We start from the raw sequence: 17,262 nt of genomic DNA, 5'->3' as shown, positions 1-17,262 counted from the left end.
CGACTGCACAAGGTCGCTCGTGTTTTCACGTCTGGAGACACACATTTACACCTCGGAGCGACCTTCCAGAGCGACGTGCTGAAGTCGCTCCCGAAGCTCAGAGCGACCATACCAGAGCGACAGGGAGAAGTCGCTCGCGTTTTCATCACCCGGAGATGCTCAGAACGAGCCCGGAGCGACCTCTCGCAGCGACACAGCGAGGTCGCTCCCGAAGCCTGGAGCGACTTGTCGGAGCGACGGGCTGAGGTCGCTCCGTGTTTTGTTTCTGCTCGAACTTGTGATTTCTCAAGGGCATTTTGGTCATTTCATTATGCACGTTTTTATTTTCTAAACCTATGTTTTATTACTCTGTAAGCCACCAGGAGGCAGATCATCTTTGTTCTTAGAAAAACCACCAAAAACCTTTGGAAAGGGATCTCTTTGAATGAATTGATCAGTTTGTTATTGAAATTCTGTGTTCCTTTTATTTCCTGTATTTCTCTACATGATTAATCTGAAATCCAATATGGGTTTAAGAGAAATCATGGAGATTAGTGAGTAATCACCTTTTGAATTCATGGGTTAGGGAGATTAAGGGTGATTAGGTTAGTTCTAGGATGTTTTAGTGTAGATCATTCATATTTCCTTGCTAGTAGAGTAATCATAATGCATCTTCTGAGTTGGCCACTCAGTTGTTGATCCTTAGGCATTTCTCACCCGAAAGGTGTTCGATGAAATGCCCGAGACAACTCTCCTAGGCTTTTAGTATACTTTGCCAAAGACATTTGTTGTTAAAGATGCTAAGATAGCTAATAGACTTGTTAGTAATGATTGCTTTCATATTATTCAACCAAAGACATTTGATGTTTGAGATATGTTAGCAAATGAGCATTCATCTAGACATAGAGCTTGCTTAGAATTGTGTCTAGGCTTAAGGTTGATTGTTTGATTGATCATTTGCCATCCTTAGTTCGATACTTGATCACCCAAGGTCTAATCCCTATACCCATGAGTTCTCTTTTCCTTTAGTCAAAAAAGTATCATTCTGTTATTGCTTTCTAGTTTTAGTCATAGTTTAAAACCCTTCTAAATCATTGGTTGCACTTAGATTAAGTGAGTACTTGCATTCTCAGTGCTTTGATATCCCTCAGAACTGGTTCGACAATCATTTATACTACAACATTTGTCTTAGGAGCCTTGAAAACTCCTAACATCAAATTGGCGCCGTTGCCAAATTCTGAGTAGATTTGAACATTGAGATTTAGTCACTTGCTTGAGACTAAGTCATTTTTATTTTCTTTTGTTACTGATTCTCTTTCTTCACCTCCCTTTAATCTACAGGTGTATGAACTTGAGGAGCAGGGGTCCATCAAACCTAGTTCCAATAGCTGCAGACATCAGAGCTTTAGAGAGAGAGTGTGCTAGAAATAGAAGAGAAGAAGAGCTACAGGCTCAATTGCAGAGACTGAACACTGATATGGGAGACATACCTCAAAACCAACAGCGAGCAGCTCGACCCATTGGCACTTACGACCGCCCCAACATTCATGGTCATAGATTGGGAATCCGAGCACCCGCTGTGGCAGCCAACAACTTTGAGATCAAATCAGGACTCCTCAACGTGATCGAGAACAACAAGTATCATGGCTTGGCTCTAGAGGATCCATTTGATCACTTGGACAGGTTCGACAGCTACTGTGGGTTGTCAAAAACCAATGGTGTGTCCGAAGATGCCTTAAAGCTCAAGCTATTCCCTTTCTCTTTGGGGGATAAGGCACGTCAGTGGGAGAAGTCTCTACCCAGTGACTCCATCACTACTTGGGATGACTGCAAGAAAGCATTCTTGGAGAAGTTCTTCTCTACTTCAAGAACTGCTAAGCTGAGAAACGAGATTTCCAGCTTTCAACAGAAGAACTTGGAAGGCTTCAGTGAAGCCTGGGAGAGATTCAAGGGCTACCAAGCTCAATGCCCACACCATGGCTTTTCTAAGGAGAGCTTGCTGAGCACATTCTACCGTGGTGCTCTTCCTAAGTACAGAGCCAGACTGGATACAGCTAGCAATGGGTTCTTCTTGGGGAGAACTGAAGAGGATGCAGAAGAGCTGGTTGACAACATGGTAAAGAGTGATGCAGTCTACAGTGGAGACCACGACAGAGGCAGTAGAACAGATGATAAGCAGACGAGGAAAGAGATCAAAGCTTTGGAAGACAAGATCGACCTTCTCATTGCTGAAAAAGCCACCCAAGAGCAGCTGAAGTTTGTTGGTAACTCCAGGCAGGAAGATCCACTTGCTGTCAATGAGGTTGAGGGTTTGGAAGGTCAGGAAGAGTTGTGTTTCATCAACAACAATGGTAGCTGGTACAAAAAGGAGCCCAACTTTCAGTACAACAACTACCAACAGAAATCCTATCCCAACAACCAACAGAGTGGTTATCCGCCTAGAAACAACCAGCAAGGCAGCTATCAGCCTCAGCAAAACCCCTCGTCTGGTTCCTCTGCTCCTCAAGAGAGCAGCACTGATACCTTACTGAAACAAATCTTGGAGTCTCAGACTAGAAGTGAGAAGCATGTTGGTTATGAGTTGAAGAACCTTCATACCAAGATTGATGGGAGCTACAATGAGCTCAACAACAAATTCTCTCACCTTGCTTCTACAGTCAGGAATTTAGAGAATCAGTTTGCTTCCATGAACACTCACCAGAATCGCCAGCAAGGATCTCTACCTGGAAAGTCTGACCAAAACCCAAGGAGGCCAAAGCTATCACCCTTAGGAGTGGTAAGCAGTTACCTCCTAAAACCCTCACCAAGGATGCTGAGAAACTAGGTGAGGGGGTTGCCATCAACATAGATGATGAAGTGGTGATTGTTGATGAGAAGATCAATGACGAGATCTTGGAAAAGATAGTGGAAGCCAAAGGTAAAGGAAAGGTTGGGGAAGAGAAGAAGACAGTAAAAGATGGTGAAGTTGTTACTCCAGCAAGTGAAAGTTCTTTTGTTCCTCCTCCCTATGAACCCAAACTTCCATTCCCTGGTAGATTCAAGAGGCAGCTGCTAGAGAAATACAAGGCTCTGTTTGAGAAGCAAATGAGTGAAGCTCAGGTTGCAATGCCCATCATCGATGCTTTCATGTTGATTCCTCAATACAGCAAGTTCTTGAAAGATGTTGTAGCTGCAAAGAAGAAGGAGATGGAAGGCATGATGATTCTTACCCATGAGTGCAATGCCATCATCCAGAGGCTTGATGTTCAGAGAAATTAGAGGATCCAGGAAGCTTCACACTACCTTGTGCTCTTGGACCTATGGTATTTGAGAAAAGTCTCTGCGATTTGGGAGCTAGTGTCAGCTTGATGCCTTTGTCTGTTGCAAAGAAGCTTGGATTCACTCAGTACAAGAAGTGTAGACTCTCTCTGGTGTTAGCTGATCGTTCAGTGAAGTATCCTGTGGGCATCTTAGAGGACCTCCCTGTGAAGATTGGAAGGTATGAGATACCTACAGATTTTGTGGTGCTTGAGATGGGTGAGGAGGCTCAAGATCCATTGATTCTAGGAAGACCATTCTTAGCTACAGCAGGAGCTATTGTTAATGTGAAGGAAGGCACGATTGATCTCCATTTGGGTAAAGAGAACATCCTCCACTTTGACATCAAGAGGAAAATGAGGAAACCAACTGTGTTCGGGCAAGCCTTCTACATTGAAGAGATGGACACTCCTGCTGATGAGCACCTTGAAGAGTTACCACCTGAGGACGACGAGGAGGGAGCATCTCCCTCTACTCATTCCCCATAGAAGGTAACCCACCACACTCCCCTGTATATACCATTTTATTTTTGCATATTAGTCTTCTTTTCGGTATCTCTCTCTCTACTTGACAACACAGAGACTGTGTAACTCAAGTTTGGGGGAGGTACCAAGTATTTGATCATGTTTGCTTTGATGTTGTTTCATTGAGTCATGCATTGCATACCTATTTGCATATAAAAAAAAAAAATCAATCATTTAGTTTGCATCATTTGCATTTTTAGGAGAGTCTAGAGCATATAGGTTGCATTCACTTGCATTGGGAGCAATGATTTTAAATGCCTTGTAAAGAACACTACGTTGCACCTGAGTAGCTTTTGCACCTCTCAAAAAGACTTGTATGTTTCGAGCCTTGAAAACTCTTCCTGAAACTTGTTGATTGCTGAAACTCAGTCTTTGAAGCCAACTACAACCTTATTTGAACTGAACGAACTTAATGCTTCTTGCTCATGGTCCCTTGTGTACTGAGTCATGGCTATACACACTTGAGTTGTCACATCCTTTATGCCAATCTTTTTTGACAAACTCTAGTGGTAGACCACTCCCAAAACCTTTCCCTCCTTTTAAGCTTTCATTGTTTGATGAGTGAGGCCTTCTTCGGAAAGTCTTACATGCGCATAATGTTGAGAGTATCGGGAACGACAATGCTTGATCTTCATTCTTGCTAGATTGGGCACTCTATTGTCTAGCTATAGGTGGGGGGTGAGTGTTGTGATTATGATTTGGGAGAAATGAAAAAGGAAAAGAATAGACTCTTTGTGCTTAAGTGAATTGTTTTATTGGGATAAGTAGAGAAGCCTCTAGCTCAAGTTTTGAAAGTCTTGGCCCCCAGCCTAAAAAAAAAAAAAAAAAAAAAAAAAAAAAAAAAAAAAAAAAAAAAAAAAAAAAAAAAAAGAAAAAAAAAAAAAAAAGAAAAGAAAAGGGGGCTAGCAAAGTTGTTAGGAGCTAAGAAATGTTTTGAGGTTGTGAAAAATCCCTTGTAGATTTCAAAGAGAAAGAGTTGATGTTCTTAGGATCTTTTGGTGAGAGATGTGAGTTGGGTTTGACATTTGGGAATGATTGTGTAATTGTATGTTTGGGAAAAGGGTAGAACAATGGAGATTGAGCATTGTATGCATGAGTTGATCCCTTTCTTAGATATATTATGTGCAATGTCAAGGCTACTTGTTTCGAGAGTAAACCACCTTAAAGATCATATGTTTTGAATCTCTTGAATCACTTGAATAAAAGCCTTCCCTTACCCAACCAAATGACTTGGACCAACTGACCATTTGCAAGAATTCACCTGATGTTTTGTGCTTAATGAATGTGAGAGTTGGTTGATTTGAATGTGTGGATGCTTGATGATGAGTGTAAGAACAAAAAGAGTTAAGATAGGCCTAGAGAAGCTAGAGTGTAATAAGAGAGTGTGCTAGTTGTGTTTCTTTTGGCTATGTGCTCCCACCTTCAACCTCTCTTCCTATGAGTTCTAGAAAGTTCACTTGTGGACAAGTAAAAGAACAAGTTTGGGGGAGTTGATATCTTGCATATTTGCATTGTTTTATCCATTCATCCATGAGCATTTTCATCATATAGATTAGGATTCAGACATGTTTAGGTTGCATTTTGCACACATGAGTCTCTATTAGGTACTGGAGTACCACATGAGGTTATTTGGAGCTCAAAAGAGGTGAAAAGAGTGATCTTTGAACGAGCACAGCCGGAGCGACCTCTCGGAGCGACGGCATGAGGTCGCTGTGCACCACATCCCGGAGCGACTCATCCAGAGCGACTGCACAAGGTCGCTCGTGTTTTCACGTCTGGAGACACACATTTACACCTCGGAGCGACCTTCCAGAGCGACGTGCTGAAGTCGCTCCCGAAGCTCAGAGCGACCATACCAGAGCGACAGGGAGAAGTCGCTCGCGTTTTCATCACCCGGAGATGCTCAGAACGAGCCCGGAGCGACCTCTCGCAGCGACACAGCGAGGTCGCTCCCGAAGCCTGGAGCGACTTGTCGGAGCGACGGGCTGAGGTCGCTCCGTGTTTTGTTTCTGCTCGAACTTGTGATTTCTCAAGGGCATTTTGGTCATTTCATTATGCACGTTTTTATTTTCTAAACCTATGTTTTATTACTCTGTAAGCCACCAGGAGGCAGATCATCTTTGTTCTTAGAAAAACCACCAAAAACCTTTGGAAAGGGATCTCTTTGAATGAATTGATCAGTTTGTTATTGAAATTCTGTGTTCCTTTTATTTCCTGTATTTCTCTACATGATTAATCTGAAATCCAATATGGGTTTAAGAGGAATCATGGAGATTAGTGAGTAATCACCTTTTGAATTCATGGGTTAGGGAGATTAAGGGTGATTAGGTTAGTTCTAGGATGTTTTAGTGTAGATCATTCATATTTCCTTGCTAGTAGAGTAATCATAATGCATCTTCTGAGTTGGCCACTCAGTTGTTGATCCTTAGGCATTTCTCACCCGAAAGGTGTTCGATGAAATGCCCGAGACAACTCTCCTAGGCTTTTAGTATACTTTGCCAAAGACATTTGTTGTTAAAGATGCTAAGATAGCTAATAGACTTGTTAGTAATGATTGCTTTCATATTATTCAACCAAAGACATTTGATGTTTGAGATATGTTAGCAAATGAGCATTCATCTAGACATAGAGCTTGCTTAGAATTGTGTCTAGGCTTAAGGTTGATTGTTTGATTGATCATTTGCCATCCTTAGTTCGATACTTGATCACCCAAGGTCTAATCCCTATACCCATGAGTTCTCTTTTCCTTTAGTCAAAAAAGTATCATTCTGTTATTGCTTTCTAGTTTTAGTCATAGTTTAAAACCCTTCTAAATCATTGGTTGCACTTAGATTAAGTGAGTACTTGCATTCTCAGTGCTTTGATATCCCTCAGAACTGGTTCGACAATCATTTATACTACAACATTTGTCTTAGGAGCCTTGAAAACTCCTAACATCACAGAGTTAGTTGGTTACTGTGATAGTAGTCACAATATAGACGAGGATGATGGAAGAAGTACTACAGGACATATCTTCTACTTGAACAATTGTCCTATCACCTGGTGTTCTCAGAAACAAGAGACTGTTGCTTTGTCTTCATGCGAGGCAGAGTTTATGGCGGCAACAGAAGCGGCAAAGCAAGCCATATGGCTTCAAGAGTTACTCAGCGAGATCACTGAAACCTCATGTGATCGTGTAAAGCTGTTAGTTGATAACAAGTCGGCTATAGAGCTCACAAAGAACCCTGTGTTTCACGGACGGAGCAAGCACATACACAAGCGCTATCACTTCATTAGAGAATGCGTAGAGAATGAGCAAATCAATGTCCAACATATTCCGGGAGTAGATCAAAAAGCAGACATATTAACTAAGGCACTTGGGAGAATCAAGTTCAGAGAAATGCGAGAGCTTGTGGGAGTTCAAGAAGTTAACTTTAAGTTTAAGGGGGACAATGTTGGAGATAAGCTTAAAGATAACTTGGAGACTAAGTTAACCTAATGAGTTTAGGAAAAAGGAAATATAAGTTCCTAATGAGTTTAGGAAATATAATCTCTATATAAAGAGTTGCAAGAGTGTTGCATACCTTTGTGAGTTTTAGAGAATTGTGATTGAGGAGCTTAAGGTTTTTGAGTGTTTCCTTAAGAGAGATTAATAAAGAGAGTTCTTTATTTGTGTTCTTATAGTTGTGCTCTATACGATCTATTGAGACTATACTAACTACAGCTTTGCGTTCGACATGCTCACCAATCTCAAAAATCATTCTAAAGTATCTAACATTTGCCATGCCCTTAAACTTTATGTAGACATTTGCACTTTTGGCCTCGAGTCTCTCGTTTGGCGGCTCCATTTCTTCGATACCAGTTTCTATTGCCACTTCCAGAATCTCCAATTGGGACAGAACGTCCCTCTGTAGGACAACAACAAAAAATTTAATGTTAGTTATTAGTAATACCACTAGTGTCAATCATGATATGTGATTAATTGATATGTAAAACTTGCCTTCTGAATCCGCCTATCATGTGCACAAATTACAAGTTCCAAATACATAGAAATCCAATCATTGGTTTGCCACTCTGATTCCTTCAGCTGCAACATCAAAAAAAAAAAAATGAAGAAGAGGATATCACTACTTGGTTAACTAATCATGAGAAAACAAAAGTTAATAGTGTTACAAATAATCTTACCAAGTAAAACCGTTTCTCATCCTTCAAAGCATCATCTGACGGCCAATCAGGCAATTCACCTTTTGAAGAAACCATCTGCCACTGCGGCACCATGAAAGTGTGGTATCAAGGGGTTCTTGGTGATCACTATGCAACAACATTATTAATCATAAAAGATATGTGAGATTTTATACTAAAAACCAAAAAAAAAAAGGAGAAAAGAACAATAGTGCAAAACAAGTCACCTTCATCTTTAAGTCTAGCAATGGAGCACGTAAAATCCAAACAATTGGCGTTTTGCTCATCAACTCGCACCTGGAAGGTTTTATCCAATGGGTCAAGAGCTGGATCGTGTGCAAGCAGAGTTATGTAGAAAGAGGACACACAATTAGGTAACATGTTGAATTTCACTAGGGAATCAAGCTGGAAGTTTGTACCCTAGCAGATGAAAAAAAAAGAAATAAAAGTGAATTAATGTGGTTATAAGGGAACAATAGCATGTTGGTAAAACACAAAGAGAAGAGTAGTTTTTAATTTACCTTCAACATATTGTAACGATGAAGCCCCACTTTAGCATAAAGGTTGACCATTACAGGATAAGGATAACCACAACTTACACAATCGAAGGGAAGCAGTCCTTTGAACATATAGTATGGCGGTGTTGAAATATTCTCAAGATCGAAGCCCTGTCAACAAAATAATCAGTCCACTAAACAACTACAACCATAGAAGCGATCGGTTAATTTTAAATATCGAAACAAATAATCAAATCCATAAACAACCTAGCTAGAACCGATCGATTTTAAGAACATCATATAGAATAAATTAAATCCTATAGAACAATAAGAAGATGGAAGACTTACATCGGATTCATTCACTTTATGCCAGTAATCCCTATACGCCCTGTAATAAACCTCCGACGGACTCTCCAACGTCAACATATTCTCCTCCTCCTCGTGCATGCTTCTTTTTTTAAAAAGATTCTGGCGACTGGTGAGTGACCTTTAGTTTTTTTTTTTTTTTTTTTTTGTCACAAAAGTGCTTTAGTTATATATCCATCGTCGTAGGGATTCAATTACGGGCTTTTAACCTTTCTTAGTAAGTTTTCTATTTTTACAACAAATAAAAGGAAACATTATAAATTCTAGAAATCACATTAATAACATTCCGTGATATAAGGAAAAAAATGACCACTTCCATAAAGATTCTTAAGCAAAGGTTCAGCACAAAGCTATTTTTAGTTCCAAGAACATTAACAATTTTACTGAAGACGCATACTTCCTCTGCTTTTAAACAAAAGCCTAGTCAGCAGAGGAATAACCACGAGCTGCAGCGCTGTTCTCAGCCATCTTTGAAAATCCTACAATCTGAACGTTTATCATGTCATCTATGGTTGCACGAGGAAGAGTCAAAGAAGGGTCAGTCTAATCTACTTATTGCGGAGTACATGAGGGAAAGGTGAGAGACAAGCATCATAACTAGACAAATTAGTACCGATCCAGCAACTAAGTTTCTAACGTAGGAGAAGAAGGTCCGAACTTGTTTCCCCAATTTGATTAGGAGAAGCTTCCATGTCATGATGAAACCAGTGGTGATTCGCTTCTTCCTGTCTATAACAATTTGGTTAAGAGAGTTAGACATAAAAAAAAATGTGATGATGATAGTTAATATAAAGAAACTCACATGATGAGTGATGTAAGGGCGAGTAGCAAGGCTATACCGAGAAAGCATGAGAGGACAACCCCTACTGACCAAAGAGAGTATGACCCTAAACCTGAAAACATCAAAAGAAGAGTCTTTGAAGTTTCTAAAAGCAGACTATATCAAAATTTACAAAAACAAACATACTAGTATGAGAAATTTCGAGGCAATCCTCCTCCTTTAGGTTTATCTGAAGGATCAGTTCGTTTCCATGGTCAGAACAAAAGTTATCTCGAAGTCACTAGAGAAAGTTGCGTTGTGTGCAGGTCCGTCTCTATGTCCAAATTCATTGGAGATTCCTCCAGCAATGGTGGTCACATAACCTACGCAAAAACATGCTCCAAATAAGTTACAAATTTCACCTAAAGTAAAGATAGTAAAAGTTTAAGACTTTCACACAAAAAAGAAAAGTCATACACACAATAACGATGATTCGATTCAAAGATTGGTACAAAAGGTGGTGGGTTTATGTGTGTTTTACCAACGGACAGAGGAAATGAAGTAGTGTAGAATGTGCTTACTGACGAATCAGATTGGAAGATGATCCTGGCAGAGCATGAACCGTGTGTTGATTCAGACCAGACTTGTGTCCGTCGACCACTGTAGTAACCTCGTAGCCGTCTTCTAAAACTAGCTTAGCCCTCACTGTTAACGAGAAAATCCATGAAAATATATTAAAAATCCTATTTTTGGGTTTGGAAATTGAGGCAAGTTAACAAATTCAGAGCAGATATCTGAAAGAAACATACCCAGATTGAAAACGACGAACAAGAAAGCGACTTGTCGGAATCAGAGTAGAGGGAGAGAAAGCGACTTGCGTCTTTACTTACTGGCATATCATCTTTTAACTTTATTAAAGTGTCGCGCACTTGTTCAAGTAATTGTTATACTTGGGCCCAAATAAGGCCCACAAACGGCTAGTTTATATTTTCTGGCTGCTGAGGAAACGTCGCCGTTTAATCTATAATCACGTTACAACGTATTTAATTTGGAATGTGGCTTTACGAAGAAGACTGAGAATCGTCGTCGTGTCCACCGAGATCCAAATCACTCAGTTTTCGTTTTCATCCCTCGCTTCTAGATCAGCTACTCGGAGCTCCGGGGACTAACCCGGCGGCGCAATTCTTCCGCGCGGCTAACTCGATTTGTAGATTCTTCCTAAAAGTTGCTCCAATCATGAATCCCTTCTCTTCCAGTACTCGTCTAAGGTAATTGGATCCTCTTCTTTCCATTTCCATCTCACGTTTCATAATAGTCTCTGTTTCTGATCTTATACGAATGAATGCGAGAAGGATTTGGGTGTTTAGGTGTTTCAGATTAGTTTGAAATTTACTTAAAATTGTATGATTCAGGGACATGATCAGATCCATAAGAGCTTGCAAAACAGCTGCTGAGGAGCGTGGCGTTGTGAGAAAAGAGTGTGCTGATATCAGAGCTTCTATCAACGAGAATGACCCTCATGATAGGCACAGGAACTTGGCTAAGCTCATGTTCATACACATGCTGGGCTACCCTACGCATTTTGGGCAGATGGAGTGCTTGAAGCTTATTGCGTCTCCTGGGTTTCCAGAGAAGAGGATTGGTTATCTTGGGTTGATGTTGCTTCTTGATGAGAGACAAGAAGTTTTGATGCTCGTCACTAACTCATTAAAACAGTATCCTTTTACTGTTCCTAGTGACTTTGCATAGATTCTTGTTCAGTGTTAGTGGAGAAAGATTGAATTCTTGATTTTGCTGTGATGTGAACTGGAGAGGAAAGTCTATTGTATTGATTTTAATAGCATGGCCTTTGCTTAGATTCTTGTTCAATGTTAGTGGTGAAAGATCTCACTTTTGGGATTCATTGGTTTGGTGGGAATTTTAGGAGGGGAAAATAGCTTAATAGATTTGTTCCCGGTTTAGCCTTGACTCACGTGCAGAGATCTTAACCACACGAACCAGTATGTTGTAGGACTCGCGCTCTGTGCTCTAGGGAACATTTGTTCTGCAGAAATGGCTCGTGATCTTGCGCCGGAAGTAGAAAGGTTGATCCAGTTTCGTGACCCTAATATACGTAAAAAGGTGAAGTTTTCGTAGTTCCTATATATGGCTTGGCTTGATGGAGTTCGATTGCTGTTTTTTCTTTTGTTCCTTCATTTCTTTGACCATTTGTGTTGTTGTATTATATGTAGGCGGCACTTTGCTCCACTAGAATAGTAAGGAAAGTTCCAGATCTTGCGGAGAACTTTATAAATGCTGCTTCCTCCTTGCTTAAAGAAAAGCATCATGGGGTTCTTATAACAGGAGTTCAACTTTGTTATGAACTATGCACGATCAATGATGAGGCCCTAGAATTCTTCAGGAAGGTAGCTCAATAAACTTCTGTAAATCGCTTAATTAGTGCATACATGAGCAGCGGCATATTGTAGTTTTTTATTTTTCGTTGAACATCCGTACATGTGCCCACTATATTACTTGTATAATGCTTCTGTGTACTATATTTCTCCTTCACTTACGTTCCTGCCCTCAAATGAGTTTGATTCACGTGCGGTATTCGCCTAGAACTAGATCACTGTGCTGAAATGGGCAGACAGGTTTTTTAATAAAGTTTTGTCTTTGTATTGTCTATGCAGAAATGCACGGAGGGGCTGATAAAAACTCTGAGGGATATTACAAATAGCGCATATCAGCCTGAGTATGATGTTGCAGGGATCACAGACCCTTTTTTACACATACGGTTACTTAAGCTCCTGCGTGTTTTAGGCCACGGTGACGCCGATGCTAGTGATTTGATGACTGATATACTTGCCCAGGTTAGTAACAAATAGCTAAAGATTCTGGATATGGCTCACCATTTTCACATTTAGGGTTTAATTCCCTTAGGAACAATCAAGTTCTTATCGTAAATTTCTTTCAGTTGCATTAAATATATATTTTTAAATTTTTGTAGGAAGTATTAGTGTTATATGATAGCTTTGTTATCTCATGTGCTACAACTGATCCTGTTTAAGTATATCATAACGGGAGAAAGAAGCTTCAGTAGTTGATAGGTGATGGCCTGATGGGATATCATTCTTTTTGTTGGATACATGACTTGTTGGGTACTGACATTACACGTACTTTTGGCCGGGTTGAATTTTACCTCCTTTGATGCCGGTCTTTTGTTTATTAGCGAGTGCTTATTTGTGGCCAGATAAGTCTATAGGTTGCTTCAATCAGTTCTATCACCATGGCGAATCTTGCTTCTTTTGCATGTCTTGTTTTAGAAATCTTCTAACTTCAGAGTCAGGGATCCACTGTTGGTTTCTTTGTTTTCCTAGTTCCTTGATCCTTGCTGTTACGCTGAGAGATATCTTTATTCTAGTTGGTTTCATGCTATTGTAGGTGGCAACAAAAACTGAATCAAACAAGAACGCAGGAAATGCCGTACTCTATGAGTGTGTTGAAACAATCATGGCCATTGAAGACACCAGTAGCTTGCGGGTGCTTGCTATCAATATCTTGGGAAGATTCTTGTCTAACCGTGACAATAATATCAGGTTCAAGTTTCAACCCCTTCACTTCAGTTTTTTATCTGTTACAATCATATGATACCATATGTTTAGAACTAGATTACTAGTTTGTTGTTTTCTGTTTATCAATGCAACTCTATGAAACACATTGCCCTCTTGTTATCAGCCAGTGCTTCTTAATATTCGTTTTATATTATAATTTCTCACTCTTGTTCTCTCAGACATGCTGCACTGCATTCCCCTTATGAAATTCATATTCTCGTTCTCTCAGATATGTTGCATTAAACATGCTGATGAAAGCAATCGCTTTTGATGATCAAGCAGTGCAAAGGCACAGAGTTACAATCTTGGAATGTGTTAAGGTATTGCTTTTAAGTAATAATTGTCTACTTTTCTTAGAGAAAAAAATCATATTAATGTGGTTTTTGCTTCCATCAACAATCTAGGATCCAGATGCTTCTATCCGGAAAAGAGCTCTTGAACTCGTCTCTCTTTTGGTGAATGAGAATAATGTCAAACAACTGACAAAGGAGCTAATTGATTATTTGGAAATCAGCGATGAAGATTTTAAGGAGGATCTTAGTGCAAAAATTTGTTCTATCGTTGAGAAGTAAGTAATCTGTTTGAGAAAGTGAGCACTTGCCTTAACTTTTTTATGCTCAAGAGATGTGAGTGTCGAGTTAACTGGATTTTATGTTGATTTATTGACAATTTCAATAATGCAGGTTTTCTCCAGAGAAAATCTGGTACATTGATCAGATGCTCAAGGTTCTGTCTGAGGTATGGATTAAAATACGAGACATTGTATGCTATGTTTTGAGAGTTTATAGTTGTCTAAGCTCTTTTTGATTGACATTTTGTATCGGCCTTAAACCTATTGTCCTCTATTACGTGTTAGTAGGCTGGAAAGTTTGTGAAAGATGATGTGTGGCATGCTCTGATTGTTGTCATAACCAATGCATCAGAGCTTCATGGGTATACAGTCAGAGCATTATACAAGGCTTTCTTGACATATTCGGAACAGGTACCTCTTATTTTCTATGTTTGATTGATTTCGATCTTCAATTTGTGTAATCCTTCCTAATATGGTTTCTTTGAGATTTCAAACAGGAGACCCTTGTCCGAGTGGCCATATGGTGCATTGGGGAATATGGTGATTTGTTGGTCAACAATGTGGGGATGCTTGGCATTGAAGATCCAATAACGGTGAGCCAGTACCAATATTAACTCATATTTATCCATATTTAATAGGCAGATGATCTTGCTACTTCGGATTTCTTGCTGACTTGAAAATAAAACATGCAATGACTAGTTGTCTGCCTTAAGCAGGTAACGGAATGTGACGCAGTGGACGTTATCGTTGATGCCATTACTCGCCATAACTCAGATATGACTACAAAAGCGATGGCATTGGTTGCTCTACTGAAGCTGTCATCTCGATTTCCTTCTATCTCAGAGTATGTCAAAGTTTTCTCAATCTTAGTGTCTGTTGTTCTCGTTCATCTAATATCCTTACTTCTCAACTTCAATTCTACACAAGATGCATATGCGTACTGAGTATATGAATAATGGAATTTTGGCTGTCTATCAGAAACTGCAGTGCGTACATAACCTTCAGAGAAATGATTAGAAAAACATTATTCATCCTTGCTCTCAGCTCTCTTCTGGTGATTAAACAATTTTATAAAATTCTGGCAGGAGAATTAAAGATGTAATTTTGAAGCAGAAAGGGAGCCTTCTCCTTGAAATGCAGCAGAGAGCTATTGAGTTCAATTCTATCGTTGAGAGGCATAAAAATATCAGGTGGTTAATGAAATCCCTTGTTTGTCTCTTCATTATCCATCTTCTATTGTAGTTTTTCATTGTGTCTGCCACTTAGAGCTCATGAAAGCGAGGTCTCTGGGCATATATAGGTCTTCTCTGGTTGAGAGAATGCCAGTGCTAGATGAGGCTACCTTCAATGTGCGGAGGGCTGGGTCTTTGCCTGCGTCAGTTTCAACAATGGCCAAGCCTTCAGTTAGTATTCCAAATGGTGTTTCTGCAGCTCCACTAGTGGACTTGCTGGACCTGGGTTCTGACGATATATTGGCTGCACCTAGTAGTTCATCTGGTGCAGATTTCCTTCAGGATCTTCTCGGTGTTGACTTAGGATCATCATCAGCACAATCTGGTTAGTTCTTTGGTGGCGCCTCTACAGCTGCTCGTTTCATTTTATGGTGTCCTTTGTTATGATATTTAAGCTTTGCAATGTTTCAGGTGCAACCCCAGCTCCTAAAGCCAGCACAGATCTGTTGCTGGATATTCTATCAATTGGGACCCCTTCTCCGGCACAAAACAGCACATCAGCAATTGATTTGTTATCAACAGCCGACATGAACAATAATTCCTCTACTGCGCTAGACACGCTTTCTTCATCAGCTCAACCTCACATAGCAACTACCGCGTCTGCTGGTGGTATGTTTGATTTGTTAGATGGCCTTTCTCCAAGTCCATCAAAGGAAGGTAAATAAATGTCTCTATATAATCACTGAAACAGAATCTATATAATCATTGAAACCCTTTTACGAAGATTAGTAACATAATTGCAGCAACCAATGGTCCAGCATATCCACCTATTGTTGCATACGAGAGCAGCTCCTTGAAGATTGAATTCACTTTCTCAAAGCCATCAGGGAACCCACAAACAACAAACGTCGAGGCCACTTTTATAAACATATCTCCTAATACTTTCACTGATTTTGTCTTCCAGGCAGCTGTTCCAAAGGTGATTTCAGTTTCTTAACTTCGTCCTTATCTTCTTTTTCCTTACCCCTTAGTATAAAGTTTTCTTTCCTTAGCCTTGTCTGTCGTTCTTGGAAATTTCCAGTTCCTCCAGCTGCACTTGGATCCAGCTAGCAGTAACACACTTCCGGCAAACGGTGGTAAGGTAACGCAGAATCTGAGAGTCACTAACAGCCAGCACGGGAAGGTATCTACACTTTCTTTGTTGAGCTTCCTTTCTAAGCTCATGTCTTCAACATTAAGTGAATCATTTCATGAGATCAGCAGCTCAATCTATGTTCAAATAAAGATTGGTTGATCCTCTTTTGACACTCGAGGGATTGAATGTTTATATGACAGAAATCTCTTGTGATGCGCATGAGGATTGGGTATAAAATGAACGGAAAAGATGTATTGGAGGAAGGACAAATCAACAACTTCCCTCGTGGGTTGTGAGCATAAGGACTTGAGTATTTGTTTTCATCATCCGGATTCAAGAACAAAAACAAAGACTGGTCTTGCCCGAGCCGTTAGATGCTGCAAAATCAGCTTTTACCCTTCCTATTTTCTTACATTTCCATTGTTGAAACAAGAACTTATGGCTTTGTTTGGGATTTGAGGTTCTCCGGGTTTCTTTTTGAACAAATCTTCCCATGTTTCGTATCTAAAGTGATCGAGGATTTGTCTCGTTGTGTATAAAACTTTAAAAGATGTGATTTACGCAAAAGTTTTGGATTTAGTAGCTAATGTTTAACCTTTTTGTAAATGCACCAAATCCCCAGATCACGCTTTTTTTTCAGCAAGATCACGCAGTTTATTGCTACTAACGGCCTGGTTCAAACGCAGCGGTTGCGGTTGCGGGAGTTTGTGGAAGCGGATGGTTGCGGTTTCTAACGGTTTTAAAAGATTTGTACGACTGATACTGCGGTTAAAAATTGATGCGTTTGCGGGTGACTTATGACTGGTTAACTACTAAATGCGGTAACAGTCAAATAATAAATTAATAATATTTACATTTAATATAATTATAAAAATATCAAAAATCATAAAATTTTAAAATTTTAATTTTTGAAAATTTATTGAAATTAGGTTTATTATAAAATTTTATAATATTAATTAAAATATAATAGATATATTTTAATTTTTTCAATTTTAAATTTTTTATTAAATATTTATACTTTTTTTTTAAAAAAAGAAAATTTTTTTACCTTCCCGCAACCGCCCGCAACCGCAAACCCTAACTGGAACCAGCTTTTGAATTTATGAGATTTGGAGCGGTTTAAAACGGTTTAAAGCGATTCGAATGATTGTTGCAAACCGCCGACAACCACTACCAACCGCAAAAACTGCGTTTGCGGGTGGTAGCG

General features: G+C 39.7%; 1 protein-coding gene, 1 non-coding gene and 2 pseudogenes across 2 annotated transcripts; 1 reads left to right on the top strand and 3 right to left on the bottom strand.

Annotated features, from left to right (window-relative positions):
- Positions 1–1,855: 1,855 nt before the first annotated feature.
- LOC125576844 lies at positions 1,856–1,962 on the bottom strand. The gene has a single exon (XR_007315267.1). It is a non-coding gene; the product is annotated as a small nucleolar RNA R71 (small nucleolar RNA).
- A 4,783-nt stretch (positions 1,963–6,745) lies between these two features.
- Positions 6,746–8,940, bottom strand: LOC106355197 (annotated as a pseudogene).
- Positions 8,941–9,118: 178 nt separating this feature from the next.
- LOC106355196 lies at positions 9,119–10,822 on the bottom strand (annotated as a pseudogene).
- On the top strand, positions 10,595–16,642 carry LOC106358107 (AP-1 complex subunit gamma-1-like). The gene is made up of 18 exons (XM_048736735.1): positions 10,595–10,852; positions 10,997–11,299; positions 11,564–11,705; positions 11,816–11,989; positions 12,257–12,436; positions 13,008–13,162; positions 13,407–13,497; positions 13,582–13,745; positions 13,861–13,915; positions 14,037–14,159; positions 14,246–14,341; positions 14,465–14,592; positions 14,834–14,938; positions 15,049–15,305; positions 15,392–15,637; positions 15,724–15,899; positions 16,002–16,103; positions 16,256–16,642. Exons 1-18 carry the CDS (start codon positions 10,821–10,823, stop codon positions 16,349–16,351), a joined length of 2,625 nt encoding a protein of 874 aa, XP_048592692.1. The 5' UTR covers positions 10,595–10,820; the 3' UTR covers positions 16,352–16,642.
- Positions 16,643–17,262: the final 620 nt, after the last annotated feature.

Source organism: Brassica napus, chromosome A7 (assembly GCF_020379485.1).
Source record: "Brassica napus cultivar Da-Ae chromosome A7, Da-Ae, whole genome shotgun sequence".
Classification (NCBI taxonomy): domain Eukaryota; kingdom Viridiplantae; phylum Streptophyta; class Magnoliopsida; order Brassicales; family Brassicaceae; genus Brassica; species Brassica napus.
The sequence above is the reverse complement of the archived record's forward strand: the minus strand, read 5'-3'. Positions and strand labels throughout refer to the sequence as shown.

Excerpts from the sequence above, each read along its gene's own strand:
- LOC106358107 (XM_048736735.1), top strand. The coding sequence starts at position 10,821 with ATGAATCCCTTCTCTTCCAGTACTCGTCTAAG. Across the intron at positions 12,437-13,007 it reads TGACTGATATACTTGCCCAG|GTGGCAACAAAAACTGAATC; the intron begins GTTAGTAACAAA and ends ATGCTATTGTAG. Across the intron at positions 13,916-14,036 it reads TGCTCAAGGTTCTGTCTGAG|GCTGGAAAGTTTGTGAAAGA; the intron begins GTATGGATTAAA and ends ACGTGTTAGTAG.